The sequence below is a fragment of the Podarcis erhardii genome (assembly GCF_964252035.2).
Source record: "Podarcis erhardii genome assembly, chromosome: 11".
Classification (NCBI taxonomy): domain Eukaryota; kingdom Metazoa; phylum Chordata; class Lepidosauria; order Squamata; family Lacertidae; genus Podarcis; species Podarcis erhardii.
Genome location: NC_138501.1, coordinates 55,700,295 through 55,718,358, shown reverse-complemented (window position 1 = coordinate 55,718,358; position 18,064 = coordinate 55,700,295). Strand labels below are relative to the sequence as shown.

The 18,064-nt window shown below is 50.7% G+C and overlaps 1 protein-coding gene across 1 annotated transcript in view; it reads right to left on the bottom strand.

Annotated features, from left to right (window-relative positions):
- LOC309352701 (phospholipid-transporting ATPase ID-like) overlaps positions 1-18,064 on the bottom strand; it is an 83,457-nt gene that overhangs the window by 48,246 nt on the left and 17,147 nt on the right. Inside the window, exons 4-9 of the mRNA XM_081881401.1 lie at positions 10,520-10,633; positions 9,175-9,273; positions 8,490-8,551; positions 6,731-6,803; positions 5,595-5,665; positions 3,324-3,406 (exon numbers count right to left, since the gene is read on the bottom strand). Of these exons, the coding sequence (XP_081737527.1) occupies positions 3,324-3,406; positions 5,595-5,665; positions 6,731-6,803; positions 8,490-8,551; positions 9,175-9,273; positions 10,520-10,633 (502 nt within the window). The remainder of the gene's footprint in view (positions 1-3,323; positions 3,407-5,594; positions 5,666-6,730; positions 6,804-8,489; positions 8,552-9,174; positions 9,274-10,519; positions 10,634-18,064) is intronic.

Genomic DNA, 18,064 nt, shown 5'->3' with positions numbered 1-18,064 from the left:
GCCGAATACTTGTTCGTGCAACACATCACCCCTCATGCGGCCACAGGGCGGAGTCCTGCTGAACTGCTTATGGGCCGCCGCCTCAGGTCACTGCTCGACTGGCTACACCCGGACTTTGCCGTGGCTGAACCCCCAGGCTGTGCCAACGCGCCACGGTCATTTGTCCCAGGAAACCAAGTCTTTGCCCGGAACTATGTGGGGGACATTCCTTGGGTGCCAGCCACAGTAGTGGGAGTCACTGGCCCTTGCTCGTACCAGGTGGCACTCGAAGACGGATGCTTGTGGCGACGGCACATAGACCAGCTTAGGCGCAGGGTTGGGGACTTGGACACTACCGTGGTGCCCCCAACTGCGCTTGCGGCTCCAGAAGAGACACGTACAGATGGCGAGGCCCCACCTACACCTCCCTCGCAAACTGCCAGCGTGGAGCCGAACCAAGCTGCTTCAGAGGGTCTGCCAGACTTACCACAGACTCAGACCACTCCACTTGCGGAGGCTCCACCCACAGCAGCGGATCCAGGGGAGTTGGTTCCAACGCCATCTAGGGTCGCACCACAGCCTCAGCAAGAACTGTGTGGCCCTCCGGACTTGGCTACCAGTCCCCGGCGGTCTGGCAGAGTTTCCAAGCGCCCAACTTATTTTAAGGACTATGTTGTTGGACATGTATCGCTGTTGGTCTAAGTATGGGAAATGTAACCGATATGCTTTTGTGCCTAATTGAACCATTACGCGTAGTGCTGTATATAAGGAAACCATTACGATTGTAACTAACGCCTTATCTTAGTGGGGAGGGGTGTTATGTAGTGAAGTTTCACCCTGGGCCAGCAGGGGGATACTGTATATAGTTTTCACTCAGGTCTGTAGAAAGTTTTCACTCAGGTCCACGTCAGTTATTTTAGGCGGGAACTCTGGCCTGTTGTTGCTACAATGTTGACAGCCGGCTGCCTATAAAAGCAGGCCGGCTGAGCTGTTTGCAGTCAGTTCTATTCCAGCTTACAAAATAAAGAGCTACTTGGAGAAATCGCTGTGTCGTCTGCTATGTCAACCCACAACTTAATAGCTTCTCTGATCATTGGAACAATAAAGTATGTCAAAGAGCGCTTACGGAAGAATTAAAGAATAAAATAAAATTGGCACAAAGCTTGAAGCCCAAAGACTCCTTTGTAAGTGATTGGCACAGCTCGGCTATGTGCATGGCTAAAACGGAGGCTCACATTATAAAACTTTTTGCTTCATTGAAACTGTTCATTGCCTTCTCTATAGATAGAAGTCTGGGATAATAGCTTATTATGTTTCTGGGATGTTATTTGGTACAAATTGTCCAAGCACCAGCTTTCGGTGTCGGGTGGGATATGTCATTATTTTTCTGTATGATGTTATCTGCTGAAATATATATTTTTAATATATATTGAAAAATGGTTGGTGGGCCAATCTGACCTTCTGGCACAACCCCTACAGCTTCAGGCAACGCTGGAGAGAGCATCCCCTCCAGGGGCAGAAAGTGATCCGTGTTTCTCTGCCTCAAAGCATTCAGGGAAGAGCTGCCTCCATCCCAGAATATTGCTTCCTCTCCACTTCCCTGAATAGCACCAGAAAACCAAAGCGATAAAAACAGATGCAAAAGGTCACCCCCACACACCCCATCCTGGCCTCACACCCGTTGTTTATTCCCAGACTCCGGAGAAAAGGTGGCCTCTGCAAATCGCTTGTTTAAGCCTTGGACAGGGAATGGAAGGGTCAAGCCAACAGCCCAGGAATGAGAGGGGGGAACTCTGGGCAGTGGCCCAAAGAACCACCCCGTCCAAGGGATTTTGCTGGGGTTAAAATGCCTGTCAAAAGGACATTTAAAAAACCCAACAACTGCTAAGCAAAGACTTTGAAATATCCCTGGGAACCTCCAGGGCCCTGAAGACAGAGGGATCTGCACCAAGAATTATTATTATTATTATTATTATTATTATTATTATTATTATTATTATTTATACCCTGCCCATTTGGCTGAGTTTCCCCAGCCACGCTGGGCAGCTTCCAATCGAATGTTAAAAACAGTACAGCATTAAATATTTAAAACTTCCCTAAACAGGGCTGCCTTCAGATGTCTTTTAAAGATAAGATAGCTGCTTATTTCCTTCACATCTGAAGGGAGGGCGTTCCACAGGGTGGGCGCCACTACCGAGAAGGCCCTCTGCCTGGTTCCCTGTAGCCTCACTTCTCGCAGTGAGGGAACCGCCAGAAGGCCCTCGGCGCTGGACCTCAGTGTCCAGGCAGAACAATGGGGGTGGATATGCTCCTTCAGGTCTACTGGGCCTTTGAGGCCGTTTAGGGCTTTAAAGATCAGCACCAACAGTTTTAATTGTGCTCAGAAATGTACTGGGAGCCAATGTAGGTCTTTCAGGACCGGTGTTATATGGTCCTGGTGGCCGCTCCCAGTCCCCAGTCTAGCTGCCGCATTCTGGATTAGTTGTAGTTTCTGGGTCACCTTCAAAGGTAGCCCCACATAGAGCGCATGGCAGGAGTCCAAGCGGGAGATAACTAGAGCATGCACCACTCTGGCCAGACAGTCCGCAGGCAGGTAGTGTCTCAGCCTGCGTACAGGAACTCATTTTTTTCTGGCATATGAACACGCAAAGTGCCTTAGGTAAAAAAAGGCCACCTGTCCCCCTTGCCCAGTGCTGCACCTTCTCCTGTCCCTTCATTGGCACCATCCCTGCACAGTTTCTGCCAAGGACTGAACCGCAGACCTTGCACAGGGCAGTTGCCTTGCCCTGGGATGAGCCCCCCCCCCCAAACCACATGGGCCTCCCTGCCCCATCCTAAGTCCTTTTTGTTCTGCAGAGCAAGGCTGAGCTGCAAGAGTTGCTTTTCCCTTCCTCATCTTCAGGCAAAGCTCCCCAAAATCTGAGCCGTCCAACGCCAGGTCCCCTGGCCCACAATGGCCCACGGGGTTCCTTCCAAGTCTAGATGGATTCCCACTTCAACCACGGACTTAAGGTTGATCTGATTCCGCTTCTTACTCCTGGTGTAGATAGACTCGAATCACAGAACTGTAGAGTTGGAAGGGGTCCCAAGGCTCATCTAGCCCAACCCCCCGCAATGCAGGAATTCCCTGGTGGGGAGGGGCACCATTTGTGCTTTGTGCCTCTGATGCGAAAAACAACAACACAACATCTGGAGCATGTGTGCATCCCAGAGCAGCAGAGCCACCCCCTGTTGGCTGGAGCGTCAGGAGCCCCTCTCACCTGCAGCTCAGCTCCTGCCCCCCCCCCCGGGCTCCCCAGGCCCCCTGCTTGTGGGGCTGCCAAGCTCCTCCCTTGGGCACTCACCATCAAAGCTGCTCAGCGCCTGCAGATCCTCTCCCAGCTCAGCCGTGACCGTCAAGGCTTGCTTCACTTTCAGGTTGGTTTCCCTGCAATGAGAAATTGGATCAGACGCAAAACCACAAGGTCCTTCCTTCTCACGCTTGAGTTCCCTTTTCTCCCTTATTTTATTGAAAGTTCAGAAAGTGCATAATTATATGTGCACTAAACATTGTGAGACGTAAATAAAAGAGAGAGAAAGAGAAAGAGAACACGTGTAGAAGGGAAAATAAAGGGGAGGGGACCCCAAACTCTCTACTTTACAAGGTTGTTATTTGTACTTCACCAGATCTTAACCTATTACAGTATTTGTAAGAATGGATTCCAAATATCCTTTAATTTGTCTGTGGCAAGTCTGTGTTTATGTGCAAGTTGTTCCTATGTTGTGAGCTTGTATAAGTCTTCATTCCAATCATAGAAGGGAGCCATGTTTTTATTTTTCCAATTCATCAGTATCGGCCTGGAGTTCCTGCAGCTGACTGGTGGATCGTGCCCCCTCCCCCAATTTGGCCGCATCCTGCTCCTTGCAATGAGGGTCCCCAGCATGATCCTGCTTTGCACAATGGCTGCTGACTGCCAGCCATCATCCAGACAACCTTTTTCTTGAACATTCATCCTGATTGTTTTGCACAAAGTTTGGGCAGAAGTTGGTATCCAGTCTTTACTGATCGTTAGTTTGGCTTCATTTGCAGGGAGATTATGCAATAATGTGCATTCATTCCATTTTCCTTGTGGGATGCTTGTACATCGCTCTAACAATCCTTCCTTCCTTCCTTCCTTCCTTCCTTCCTTCCTTCCTTCCTTCCTTCCTTCCTTCCTTCCATACTTTTCTTTTTTAAAAGTTTTTATTTATACTTTTCAAGTTTATACATTTCATTAATATTATAATCAATTTAACATTGCAAAGTTTGACTTCCTTCCCTCTTCCTGTGGTTCCTTAAATTAATTTTTTAACATCTTCTGCATATCCAACTTCAGTTAATTTGCTCATTTAATTATCTACTTTAAATATATACTCTTATAAAATGGCAGGTTATTACAACAATCCTGCCAATGTTTTTATCTATTTGCAATTTATCTGTAAATATTCGATAAACCATTTCCATTCTTTTATAAAAAGTTTGTTATCTTGATTTCTTATTCTTCCGGTAAGTTTTGCCATTTCTGCATATTCCATAAGTTTTTATATCCATTCTTCCTTTGCTGGGACTTCTTTCCACTTTGGGGCAAGTAGCATTCTTGCTGCTGTAGTAGCACACACAAATAAATTTCTATACCATTTAGGTAGTTCTATCCCTATGATTCCCAAAAAAAAGCTTCTTCTTTTTTTTTTTACAAAAGTTATTTTAAATATCCTTTTCAATTCATTGTATATCATTTCCCAGTAAGCTTTGACCTTACCACAAGACCACCACATTTGGTAAAAAGAACGTTCTTTCTCTTTACATTTCCAACTCTTGTTTGATTCCTTCCATACTTTTCAATGCATTTCCTTATCGCTTTCCTAACTGCAAAAAGTCCATTTATTTTTCGAGGTAGATTTGTTGTGCTGGGGCAGCAGAGCACTTTAATCCAGTCCAGTCTGTAACCAAACAGCAGTACCCAAATACAGACGGTCATTTGCCCTCGCTAGATTCAACGTGCTGCCACCTGCCTTATTGCAGGGCAGATTCAAGGGTAAACCGTACGTGGAACGTGTCTGGCCCTGCGGCTTGATGCAGGTAGAAACTGTCTCTCATGCCTTGTTTCTCTGCTGTTTCTATGGGGATATATGCTCGGTATTTATCACTCCTGTTATACAAAAATCTCCAAATGGATCCGAAATTCAATGTCTAAAACTCCTGGTAGAGGACAAGGATCTAGAGATTACACTAAGGGTGGCCAAATTCTGTGCGACTGCCATAAAACTTAAGGAACAAGCTGTACTACCAAAATGATAACGGTTTTAAATAACAATTTTAGGTTATATTTAAGTGATCAATATTTAATATATATTTTAACTACCGCTATATCTGAATTGTCTCTATTATACCCAATTGCAATTCAATGTATTCCTGTGGTGTTTTATGATTTTCCTGATATTGTAAGTGAGTCAGAAGTGGTCTGTGACCGTAATAATAAAATTCAAACAGCCCTGCAGACCCTCAGCTCCGGTCCCCCAAAGGCCCCCTTCTTTGTGTTTGCAACTTCAGGGCTGCCATTGCATCAGCAGCTGCTCCAGGGAGCAACAATACTCACCCATCCAGTTCGGCCGTCTCAATGTAGGTCAGGCTGTGGGGCTCACTGCTGGACAGCAACAGCACGTCTGCCTGGAGGGGAAGAACAGCGAGAGGCAAGAGTGACAGGAGACCCGGCTCTTGGGGCAGAGCGCATGACGAGAGGCACCACCAACCTCCATCCATTCATCCTTCCTTCCCTCAAGAAAAAGGTCCCAGATTTTCCAACCGATTTCATGGGGCAAATAGAGCCTCCTATGAACTGTGGAACTCCCTGCCACAGGAGGCCGTGATGGTCCCCAAGTTAGATGGCTTTAAAAAGGGGGTTGGAGAAATTAATGGAGGATACAAAGTCTACTGATGACTACTAGCTAGGTAAAGGTAAAGGGACTCCTGACCATTAGGTCCAGTCGTGGATGACTCTGGGGTTGTGGCGCTCATCTCGCTTTACTGGCTGAGGGAACCGGCGTACAGCTTCCGGGTCATGTGGCCAGCAGGACTAAGCCGCTTCTGGCGAACCAGAGCAGCGCATGGAAACGCCGTTTACCTTCCCGCCAGAGCAGTACCTATTTATCTACTTGCACTTTGACGTGCTTTCAAACTGCTAGGTTGGCAGGAGCAGGGACCGAGCAACAGGAGCTCAACCCGTCGTGGGGATTCAAACCGCCGACCTTCTGATCGGCAAGTCCTAGGCTCTGTAGTTTAACCCACAGCGCCACCCGCGTCCCTGGACTCAGCTATACAGCTGCAAATAAAACAATTTAAGTGTGTTTTAAGTGCAATGCACAATGTGACACTAGAAGGTGATGGTGAGGCTTATGGAAAATTCAATGTATTCTTTAAAATGCTTTTAAGAAAAGAATTTTTAGAACTTTTAAAAATGTGTGTAGATTCCACCTCTCTCTCTCTCTCTCTCTCTCTCTCTCTCTCTCTCTCTCTCTCTCTCTTCCTCTTCCTCTCCCTCTGTGCCTGAGGCAATCATGGAGAGCTGCTGCTTCCCTGTTTCCCAGGGCAGGGGTCTGGGGTGCCCAACTTGGGAGGACAAGAGTCCTTGAGCCAGAAGCAGCTCTGGAACTGTGTCTCCAAAGGAGTTCAAAGGTGCCTTTGTGGCCCCAGGAGTGAGGGGGGGGGGCAGCTGGGCCGGGCAGCAGCGCTCACCGTCACAAAGTTGTTGTTCTCCAACTTGATTATGTCCCCAACTTCGACATTCAGCCACAGATCATCCTTCAGGCTGGAAGAAAACCACACTTAATCAGCAGTTGTTGTTTTATTATGATTATTTCATAAAATTTCCATACCACTTGATTGCAAAAAAACAACAACCCTCAAAGTGGTTTACAAAGAGAATAAAACAATAAAATTATCAGTAAAAGCACTAAAACATTGGAAAAAATGTTGTCTGTTTTATCCTGCCTCTTATATTAGCAAATTCTGAAAAGGCTATTTAGCATTTGATGGACTCTGCTGCTCTTAATTCTCCGCAGTGCCTCAATTTTAATTTCAAGGGAAGGTGGGATATCAGAGGAAATGTGTCGCCTAAGCCGATTACGAATAAATCCATTGGAAAGATAGGCAAAAGCTGAAGACGAGAGTAATGAGAAAAGAGCCCCCACAGGGAGCCCTTCAGCCAGGGGGTGGGCCTGGCTTTGCAATGGGGCTGACAGAGACACCCGCAAGCCGATCCAGCCGCTTTGCCCCCTTCCCTGGTGGCTGAAGGGGGGCTGCATGCTCTGCACCCCCATCCCCCCCTGCCTTTGCTTCCTCTGCCTGGGGAAAAAGAGTGAAGCAGCCCCCCCCACCATTACAGGGGCTGCCTAGACCCCCAGAGCAGAGCCCCCAGGATCTCCAAGGCAAGGAAAGTCTGGCTCCATCCAGAAGGGATTCTGGGCTCTGCAAAGGAGCGGCTGCTGAGTTTCCTTAATATTGATGTGGTCAATGGTGCTACTCAGTGGTGTGTGTTTGTAATTATAACCTGCATGGCAGCACATCTGTGGGCGCTTAACAATTCAACACAGCTGTGGCATCTTAACAATTTAACTAATTAGAGGGGGGGCAGGGTTTACCTGCTGCACCGAATGCAGTGATGTGATAGGGTAATTGATTATTTTGAAAACTATATTTAAGTTGACCAAATGCTTTGTGTGGTACTGGCTGGTGTAGAGTGGTGAGTTGCAGCTGTTTGGTTATTATTTAAAATAAAAATAAGCAAAGATATTGCGGGCAAGTTTTTATTCCATCGCCCCAGTCACTGCGCAAACTCAGTTGGCGAAGAAAGTCCAACAGTGGCTGCCTTTCTCAAGGGGCTTCTTGGGTCTGAGGTCCCAGCTCAGAGACTCAGGGATTTGGGAGTGGGGGGAGAAGGGGCAAGGGCATGGCCACCTTCCAAACACACGTTGCTCTTGAACCCAAGTCCCTTGCCTAACGCACACTTCCACTTCTCCTAGAAAGATTGTGTCTGAGCGGTTTCCCCCTTGCCCTGCTCCTTTTCTGAGGAAAATGGAATAAACTCCATGTAGAGCCATCGGTTTCCTTGTGTTTATTTCAACTCACAGTGAAAACAGTCAGTCATCCTGTAGGCTATATATACCTTTTTGACACCATCAGTCACACGGGATAGGCTGATTCAAACTCCCCTCCTGGATTGGACAGCTCCTATAGGCCAATCAAGTTATTGCATTCTACAATCCTACCTGCGTATTGTTCTGGGATCCAAACTCAAGACATAACAGAAAACCTGTTTGTTTGGGCTAAATCAGAGCAAACGGAGAAAACCTGAATTGCCATTTGTTCCGATGGAGCACTAAAGAGCAGTTTTCCCTGGGGACGGGGGGAGGGAACTGTGGATGAGCTCTACGTTGCCCTGCAAAGATGCTGGCAGCCTGACGAGGCTGTCACAAGGGGAGAGAGCCCTGCTCACCTGCCATTCATCAGCACCTTGACAGGACGGTTGTTGACTTGCTTGTCGTTTGCATGTCGATTCTGGAAAACATGGAAGGCAAAGATGGAACCTGAACTCAGACAGGGAGTCGGAAGTTAGCCTCTCTCCCTCCGGCAGCGTATCCTAGACATTAGTGTTGCCCCCTTATGTTTTATTATGTTTTTGTATATGATGGAGTGGATGGGGCAACCCAGTCAATTGGGCAGGGGGCAAATAACAGAATTACAGTGGTGCCTTGGTACTCAGACGCTTTGGTTCTCAAACACCAAAAACACAGAAGTGTTCCAGTTTTCAAACATTTTTCGGAAGCTGGACATCCTATGTGGCTGTTGGCTATTGTTTCCGGGGCACCTGCACCAATCAGAAGCTGGGCTTTGGTTTTCAAACATTTTGGAAGTCAAACAGACTTCCGGAATGGAGTAAGTTTGGCGCTTTTGTTTTTGCTATTTATTTTATGTTTTTGTTTTTGAGGCTTTTTAGGTTAATTTGTTTTTGTGACTGTCCCACATCACGCTGACTGCAGAACAGCCAGACACTTCCAGGCCAGGAAGGCGACGCTTGGAGGCCCACCGGGTGCAGAGAGGAAGCTGGGTGCTTGCGCTAAAGGGGTTTGGCCGCAGGACAAGCTCTTTATGGGAGGCGTTTGCAGGTTCAAAATTCTTACCACGTCATCAATGGCATCCTTTGCTGCCGACACGGCCAGCACCAAGATGAGGGGGACCACCGTGGTGAACCAGGAGAGGGAAGAAATCTCAGGGATGAGCTGCAGGGGGGAAGAACAGGCAGAATCTGTCAGTTTGCATTGCTGAGTGCAGAAAGTATTGATCTGATGTGTAGAGATCTTTCCTATTCTAGCAAATTCAAGAGGGTTCTGGAAGCTTCTCTGCGTAAAAGAAACAGCAGAAGGTTCATGATGTTTGGGTTATTCCTTCTGGGAAGCTGAGTACAGCTGGTTTAAATTCTTCTCTTATCTCTTTCAGTCAAGGTCATGCTGACTATAATAAGATGCCAGAAGGAGCCTGGGCTTCACTTTCTCTTTCCATCTCTCTTCATTCCGATGTGATGTTCTGTATATAGTATGCTTAGTGTTATGGTTTAGACTTATTATAAATTACTGTAAGTTTAAGTTGAGTCTTCTGCAACTGGACTTCTTATGGACACGGCCAATCCTGAATGTATGGGATTTGTGACCATGATGCTCATTTGCCTTCAGTAGCAGTAAAGCTCTGCTGGATGAAATACAATGGCCTCTGGTCTACTTTTTGGGACTCCTGCAACATGTTTAAGTTTTTACTCTGCTTACTATACACAGGGGCATAGGAAGGGGGGCGGTGGGGGCAGTCAGCCCCGGGTGTCATCCGTGAGGCGGGTGACAAAAAGGCACACTGTAGGGGGCTTGAGCCACTGCCCCCATGCGCGGCGCCCCGCTGCAGCCGTTGTGCGTGGCAGATCGCCCTGCCTGTCCCCTGCACAGCTCGCCCCGCCCCCCGGGTGCACAGCAGGGCCGCCGCTCTGGGAGCCCATGCAGCCAACTCCACCACTGACTATACATTGGAATCTGCTCCGGATCAATATTGAATAGAATTCCATGACAAATTCCTCCTAGAATTGCAGAGCTGGAAAGGAGCTCCAAGGGCCATCAAGTCCAAACCCCAGCCATGCAGGAATCACAGATCAAGTTCCCTTGACAGACGGCCATCCAGCCTCTGCCCAAAAAATCTCCAAGGAGGGAGAATCTGACCCCTTTGGAAGGAGTCCGTTCCGCTGTCGAATGGCTCTATAAAGTGTTCATTAAAAGGGTCACCAGCCGGCTTTGCCCTGCTTCCCTGCCAGGGGCTCAACACACCGCCAACCAGGATTTGGAACGCGGCCCATCCAAATGCAGCTGGCAGGGCTGATGGAAGAGGGCGCCAGGTTGGGGAAGGCTGCCTCCAGATGCGGAAGGGGAGCAAAAGCGAGGGAAGAGACAGGAGGAGGAGGAGGAGGAGGAGGAGCTGGGGAACTCCTACCTGCAGGATGAGGAGGAAGAGGAAGTAGGCATTGGCCACCCGCTGGAACTGCTCAAACAGGTTGAGAGGCAGGAAGGTGAAGACGTTGTACTTGGAAGTTTGGATGGAGTTTCTCTGCAGGAAGAAAAGGCAGTGATTGAGGCCAGGAGAGAAAGGGGCACCCGGTCCACTTCCCTCCCCTTGGCAGCAGACAAGGAGGGCAGCACGCCAGCACACCGCCCCGCCCCCCCCCGAAGGCAGCCACCTGCTCCCAAGCTGAGCCACCCACCTCAATCTCCTTGACCAGAGCCGGATCTACAAGGGGGGCTGCAAAGAGGTCCTGACCCCATGCTTCCCAAACTCCCATAAACTCACCCCCTGTGTCCCACCATAACCTATCAAAAGCATTATTCAGAACAGCAGCTTCCACAAACCACTCAGAAAGGTAATAACGCAATAAAATTCAAAAGAGTAGTGATCAGTTGCACATTCATTCAAAAACCCAGTAAAACCATTTGGTTTAATTATGGCAACAAAAGTCTCAAAGTTGATCCAGTGCTACCAGCTTTGCAAAGTCTTGTTGTCATTTACACCTCCATCCCCCTCCCTGCTACCCCCTCAATTCTTACCACCCCCTAGGTAATCCTCCAACCCCTGGGGTGCTACCACGCACTTTGGGAGCCACTGGGAGTGGGGGTGGGGGGAGCAGGAGGAGCCGAAGAGAATTCTGCTAGACACCACAAAGGGTGGGGGGAATGGGAGGCAGGGTCTCCATTTCATCCCACAAGCAATGGAGAAAGTGAGTCAGCATAAGCCCCTCACTGTCCCTGGCCTTTGGCCCCACCCCAAGAGTTTCCTTGCTGCCTAATGAGAAACAGAGTATTCCTCAGCTAATATGACATGCAAAGAGCTGCTTCAGGGACTCAGCTCCCCCTCCCCCTTTGGCAGTAGATAAGCAGAAGACAGGAGGGCCTGGTGTGCTCTGGTCCAGTATACCTGAAGGAGCGTCTCCACCCCCATCATTCTGCCCGGACGCTGAGGTCCAGCGCCGAGGGCCTTCTGGCGGTTCCCTCATTGCGAGAAGCAAAGCTACAGGGAACCAGGCAGAGGGCCTTCTCGGTAGTGGCCCCCGCCCTGTGGAACACCCTTCCAGCAGATGTCAAAGCGATAAACAACTACCTGACATTCAGAAGACATCTTAAGGCAGCCCTGTTCAGGGAAGTTTTTAACGTGTGATATTTTACTGTATTTTTGGTTTCTATGGAAGCCGCCCAGAGTGGCTGGGGAGGCCCAGCCAGATGGGCAGGGTATAAATAATATATTATTATTATTATTATTATTATTATTATTATTATTATTATTATTATCATCCCTGGGATCAGGAAGAGCCAGACAAGACTAAACAACAACAACAAGTAGAACAAAGTGAAAGGAGTCTCTTACCAGTTAGAAATTTTAATGATCATAGCGAGAGAACAAAGAATCCATTTCTAGGAATGAAGGTGCTCCCCACCACTTTCCCCCATTAAGGGTCCCACCCACTTCCCCCTAATCACCCGCATCACTTCCGTGTCTCCCAACCAGTGTGCTTTCTGTGCTGCCCCCTTATCTGCTCTCCTTGACCTTGGGCTGAGCGGATGGACACTTTCCAGCAAAAGGGAGTCTGTTAACTCTCCCTCCCTCCCAGTGTTTTGTCTCCTAGTTGTTCACCACCCAGTATTTCCCAGCTTCTGCTTTCTGTGCTATGTCCCTCTGCAAACCACTGTTCCAAATCTATACTGTCCTCCTGCTCCTGGGAAGATTCAGGATCCTGATCGGGAGCAGGGGTGGGGGAGGGGAGGCTCCCACCATTCCTCCTCAGCACGGCCCCTGACACCTGGTGGCTCAGAAGAGGGTGTGAGGAATCAGGGGCTCCCCGGATGGAGGCAGAGAGAATGGGGGGCCTTGCTTTCAGATCCACCCCAAGTCAAGCGCCAACAACCACGTTTCCTTCTTGGCCGCATGAAAATGCAAAAAAAAGAAGGGGAAAAAAGAACCCCTCATCACTTTACAGGGAGCTGCTTTTTCAGAAGCTCAACCTGCCTCCAGAGGCACTTTAGCAGTTCCATTTAGGGGCCTGCTGAGAGTCAAATGTCCCATCTCTGCTCTCCGTGCCTCTTAATCTCCTGATCCGGGAAGGTGCACTGAACACTCACAGAGCCTCAAGATGGGCCAGTGGGACACAGCACCAGCCAGGGACAGCCAGGATGCAGCAGAGAGAGGGCCTGACATGGCTAGTCAGAGACATGAGCTGCACCGTCATATAGAAGCACAGAAGCATAGAATTGTAGAGTTAGAAGGGACCCCCAAAGGCCATCTAGTCCCACCTCCTGCAGTGCAGGAATCGCAGCTAAAGGGTCTCTGACAAACCGCCATCCAACCTCTGCTCAGAAACTTGCAGTGCAGGAGAGTCCACCACCTTCCGAGGGAGGTCAAATGGTTCTTCCCATCAGGAAGTTTTTGCTAATGTTAAGTCAGAATCTCCTTTCTTGAGCTTTGAATTGGTTTGGGTCCTCCCCTCTGGAGCAGGGGACAAGAAGCTTGCTCCATCTCCAGTATGACAGCCCCTGAGATGTTTGAAGATGTCTCTCATAGCACCTCTCAGCCTTCTCTTTTCCAGGCTAGATATCCCCAGCTCCCTCAACCACTCCTCATAGGGTTGGGTTTCCTTGCTCATCTTGGTCGCCGTCCTCCGCACCCCTTCCAACTTGTCAGTTTCCTTCTTTTTAAACTTAAATCCTGTGGCGCCCAGGACTGCAAGGCAAAAGAGGACCCCAATCCCAAGCTTATTGGCTGAACTGAGCCAAACCCAGCAGCTCTGGAAGAAGGCTCAGCTCACACGCCCAGTTCTGCAAAGTTTCTGAATGTTCTCCCAGATGCATAAACAGGATGCAGGATTAACGCTTGCAAAAATGTGGAGATGCATTTCTAGAGTGCCTCTAGACACAGAAATGCTCGTGCAAACTCTTTCACATGCAGGGTGATGCTGAACTGTTGGTACCATCAAGTTCTGGGCTGCTCAGACTGCAAGAGAGCCCCCTAAATTTGGGGAGATGCCCCAGAGAGCAGCTGCGCTGGCTCAGCACCCCCTGCTCTTGCCGCCTTTGGGGGTTCAGTCATTAGGAGACGCCACTCGGCAAGGATTGCAACAGCACAGCACTGCCTCCACCTCCTTCGGAAGCAAGATGAGCGGGTGATTAGCACTCGGCGGCACCTTCCGTGCTGAGCTTGCCGGAATCCTCCCCCATATGATTGCTACCATTGCGTGAAGTTGCAGCAGAAACATTCCCTTCCCAAGGAGACCCCCCTCTGCCCTGCGCAAGCGCTCTGCCAGAGAATCACAGCACCACAGATTTGCAGAGAGTTGGAAGGGACCCCTGGGGTCATCTAGTCCACCCCCCTGCAATGCAGGAGACTCGGCTGAAGCATCCCTGACAGATGGCCTTCCAACCTCTGCTTAGAAACCTCCAAGGAAGGAGAGTCCGCCATCTTCCACCCTGAAGTCAAACAGCTCTTGCCATCAGAAAGTTTTTCCTGATGTTTATTCAGACTCTCCTTTCTTGTAACTTGAAGCCACGGGTTCGAGTCCTACCCTCCAGAGCAGCAGAAAACAAGCTTGCTGCCTCTCCCATGTGACAGCCCTTGAGATATCGAAAGATATTGGGTATCAGTCTTCTCTCCTCCAGGCCAAGCATTCCCAGCTCCTCCAACCATCTCTCAGAAAGACTCTGCCCTGGCTGACCCGGACTGGGAGGCAGTGAGAGTGACACGGAAAGGCATCTCATTCACCTCTGGGTGAACTGGCAGGCAGAGGCTGCAGCCCTGCTTCCCTGCCATGCTAGCTGTGATGTGCCAGCTCACAACTGGCCGGGGGCTCAAGACATGTCCCCTGGCCTGGCCTGGGCTTGGAATAGCTTCCTCTTCTCAGCTTCCTCCAATTCTCTTGCTGCACAGGGCCACACCTGGGGGGTGCCAAGAGGGCTGCAGCAGTGAGCCTTGGCAGGAGGCCCTTCATGTCACAGAATCACAGAACGGCAGTTGGAAGGGACACCCGGGGGTCATCAAGTCCAACCCCCTGCAATGCAGGAATTGCAGCAACAGACTCTCCGCTAGGCCCTCATCCAAACTCTGTTTAGACTCTCCTTTCTTGTCATTTGAATCCCCCATCCAGGGATGGGTGACTGGATTCTTCCCCTGCTGCTAAAGTCCACGGCTGCATAAGGCAGGACTCTTAAGAGCAGCCAAGGTGCCCACGGGACGAGATCTGTGCCTGGGAACTGCTTAGGATAGATCAGGCTGTTGGTTCTGGTCATGACAGCTTTAGTGGAGCTTCCATGTTCAGAGGCCGTCTAGCTCGGGAAACCTGTGGCTGGGGAGAATCAGCACAGGAGGGCTATGGCCCTGCTTCCTGCCTCCCCATTGGGGCTCCCTCTTGGCCACTGCAGCAAAGATGCTGATGCTGGGGAGATGCTCCTTCCCTGAGTCGCTGCAGGAGTCTCCTGGTATCCTGAGCTCTTTTGCCTTGGCCCAGCTGCCTGCCTGCCAGCCTTGATGCTTGCATGATAGCACAGTTGGTCAGAGGCTGGTGCTGCTGATAACACCAAGGCCCCCTATGGGGCAGCTGCATGTTCCTGCATTGCAGGGGGTTGGACTGGATGACCCTCGGGGTCCCTCCACCATTCTAGGATTCTATGGCCTGGTCCTTCTCCAGGGGCATCGCATGGGAAGTGCTCAGTGGCCAAGCCAGGATCCTCAGCACCAGAGCAGGCAGCCAAGGCAGGGCCAGCCAGTCTGAGCTGCGGCTCCTGTGCCTTTAAGCGCCTTCTCTGCCCTCGAAAGAGGCGCCCAGTTCTCTTTCCTCCACCCTGGGCAGCTGGGCTGGTTGACAGCCAAGGCCAGGCTGCCGGCCAGCCCGTTTCCTCCTCAAAATCATTTGCTCTCCTCTTCAGCCAGGCCGCCTCCAGACAGGCAGCCCCCACCAATTGTTCTGCTCCCAGCCCCCCTTGAGCTCAGAGGAGCTTCTGGGAAGTTGTCTGCCGAAAAGGAGAAAGGGCTGCTCAGCAGAGGAGGAAGCGGGAGATGCAGGGCCTGGGCTCTCTCTCTGCCCCGGGGTCCACCACCTTGACCAACTGGCTCTAGTGGGAGGACAAGCACAGAATCCTAGAATTGTGGAGTTGGAAGGGATCCCCCAAATGTAATCTAGTCGAACCCCTGGCAATGCAGGAACTGCAGCTCAAGAATCCCTGACCGAGGGCTGGCCAAGCTCTGCTTTAAAAGACTGTAGATGCCACTTGTTCAGAGATACGCCCGTCCTCAGCAGATAGGAAGCCCTTCCAGAAAGCAGCTTTTGCTTCCAAAATAGCTTGCATTTGTACATGCCCCAAAGCGACCCCTTCTTTTCTCCCTCCAACTTCCTTCTCTGCCATGCTCACTGCTCTAATTGTTCTGTATTTGGTTTCCCCCTTTTCTTTTGGAATATTAAAAGCTTCCTTGTTCCTAGTTAGAGTTCTGACCCATCGTATGCCAGGGTTGGGCCTAGCAGGGTGCCACCTACAATTGGTACAAGGCAAAACGGCAAGCGCGGATACGCAGAGACAGAGAGAGAGAGAGAGAGAGAGAGAGAGAGAGAGAAAGACAAGGGCGGAGAGGGACCAGGTTTCCCTCCTCCTCCTCCACCCAGCTAAGGAGATCTGTGAGCAAAGTTGGCCTTCTTCGCCAGCCCTCGTGGATGGTGGCCTTGGGCGCCACTGGGCAGAACGGTGGGACATAAATCTAAACAACTGTACATGCATTCAAAGGTGGACCAAAGTGCAGGCAGGAAGCTGGACTGAGCCCATTTCACTGAGAACGTGGATGCGCCTCCAAATGGCATCTGGGATGCAAACCCCAAAGGGATCCCAGCTCCTGATTCCTCAAGGGACTCAGGTGTGGGTCTCAGGATCAGGGTGCCTGGCTCCAGAGACAGCCAGCACCATGCCTGGACAGAGGAGCCTCCACGGAGCCAGCTGCCCCCTAAGCTGCCCATAAGAGGCCTGGGCAAATTCACGGAGAGAAAGGCGCTCAGTGTCAGAGGCATTATTCCCCCGAATGCCAGCTGCTGGTGGGCAGAGAGCTCTTGTGCTCATGCCCTGCTTGTGGGCTTCTCACAGGCAATTTGGTTGGCAGCAGTGAAAATGGGACGGTGGGGCGAGATGGCTCTTCTGCTGCCTGATTCAGCAGGGCTCTTCTGAGGGTCTTGCGTTCTGTTCCCTCCTCCTCCTCCTCCTCCTCCTCCTTCCAGGCCTGCAATGTGATCACACCTTCTTCCTGCCAGGCCTTTGCCCGCCCTGGGCTGCTCACCAGCCTGGGGGCTCCTGTTCTCACTCAATAGAGCAGCTTCAGGTGTCGGTTCGCAGCAAGGAGTGGGAATCCACAGCGCTATTTTGGGAAGGGAGAGGAGGCTTGGCGGATCTCAGGGCGACTGACAATGTGAGATTTGGAAAAGTTGGCGTGTGTTTGTGTGTGTCCTCGGCGCAGGCTGTCAGGCTCCTTGGCTTCCTCCCTCTTGCCTCCTTCCTCCTCACTCCTGCAGAGCCTTCTGCTCAGCTAATGCAGGAACAAACAGGCACAATCCGGTGACAGGTTCACATGGGAAGCTGAGGTTTCCCTGGCCCTGAGGCTCTGTGGCAGGAAAACGCCTCACAAAGTGGAAGGGGACTGGTTTGCCAAGTGTCTTCAACACCAGGAACTCGGCTGAAAGTCACTCTGCACAAGCCCTGGAGTGAGCCTTTGCCAGTGTTGCAAAGGCTGTCCGTGGTGCACACCCAAAACACCCCAGAGACTCTCTCCATCTGTGGGGCTCTTTGCTTCCACGGAGGGTTCACCCACACTTCAGCTTGTCCTGCACCTAAGAAGCACAGGTCTGAGCCACTTTGCCTCTGCCCCACCACTTTCCCCCAGAAAATGCTCCCCGCACTTCATTGGAGGGTTGCAATGGGGAAAAGAAGCCTAGTGCCATGGCGCCGGCAGTGCTGTTTGGAGCTCAGCAATGCTCTGGCTGCTCCCCTTTCCCGCTCCCTGCAAACATCTCTTTAGTGGGTGCTTTGCTTGAGTTCCTGCTTTTGCAGGTTTCCAAGACAGATCCTGAAGCTGAGGCTCCAAGACTTTGGCCACCTCATGAGAAGAGAAGACTCCCTGGAAAAGACCCTGATGTTGGGGAAGATGGAGGGCACAAGGAGAAGGGGACGACGGAGGACGAGATGGTGGGACAGTGTTCTTGAAGGGACCAGCATGAGGGAGGCAGTGGAAGACAGGAGGGCCTGGCGTGCTCTGGTCCAGGGGGTCACGAAGAGGCGGACATGACTAAACGACTAAACAACAAGACCCCTTGGCCAGCTGGAAGAGCTGCAGCAAAACAAACACACCCAGATGCCATTCAAGCACCCATCAGCTGCCCCCTGGGACGGGTCACTCAGGGAGCATCATGGCCAAGTGGGGAGATTTGAACCCTGATCTCTCAGGTCCTAGTGCAACTCTCTAACTGACGGT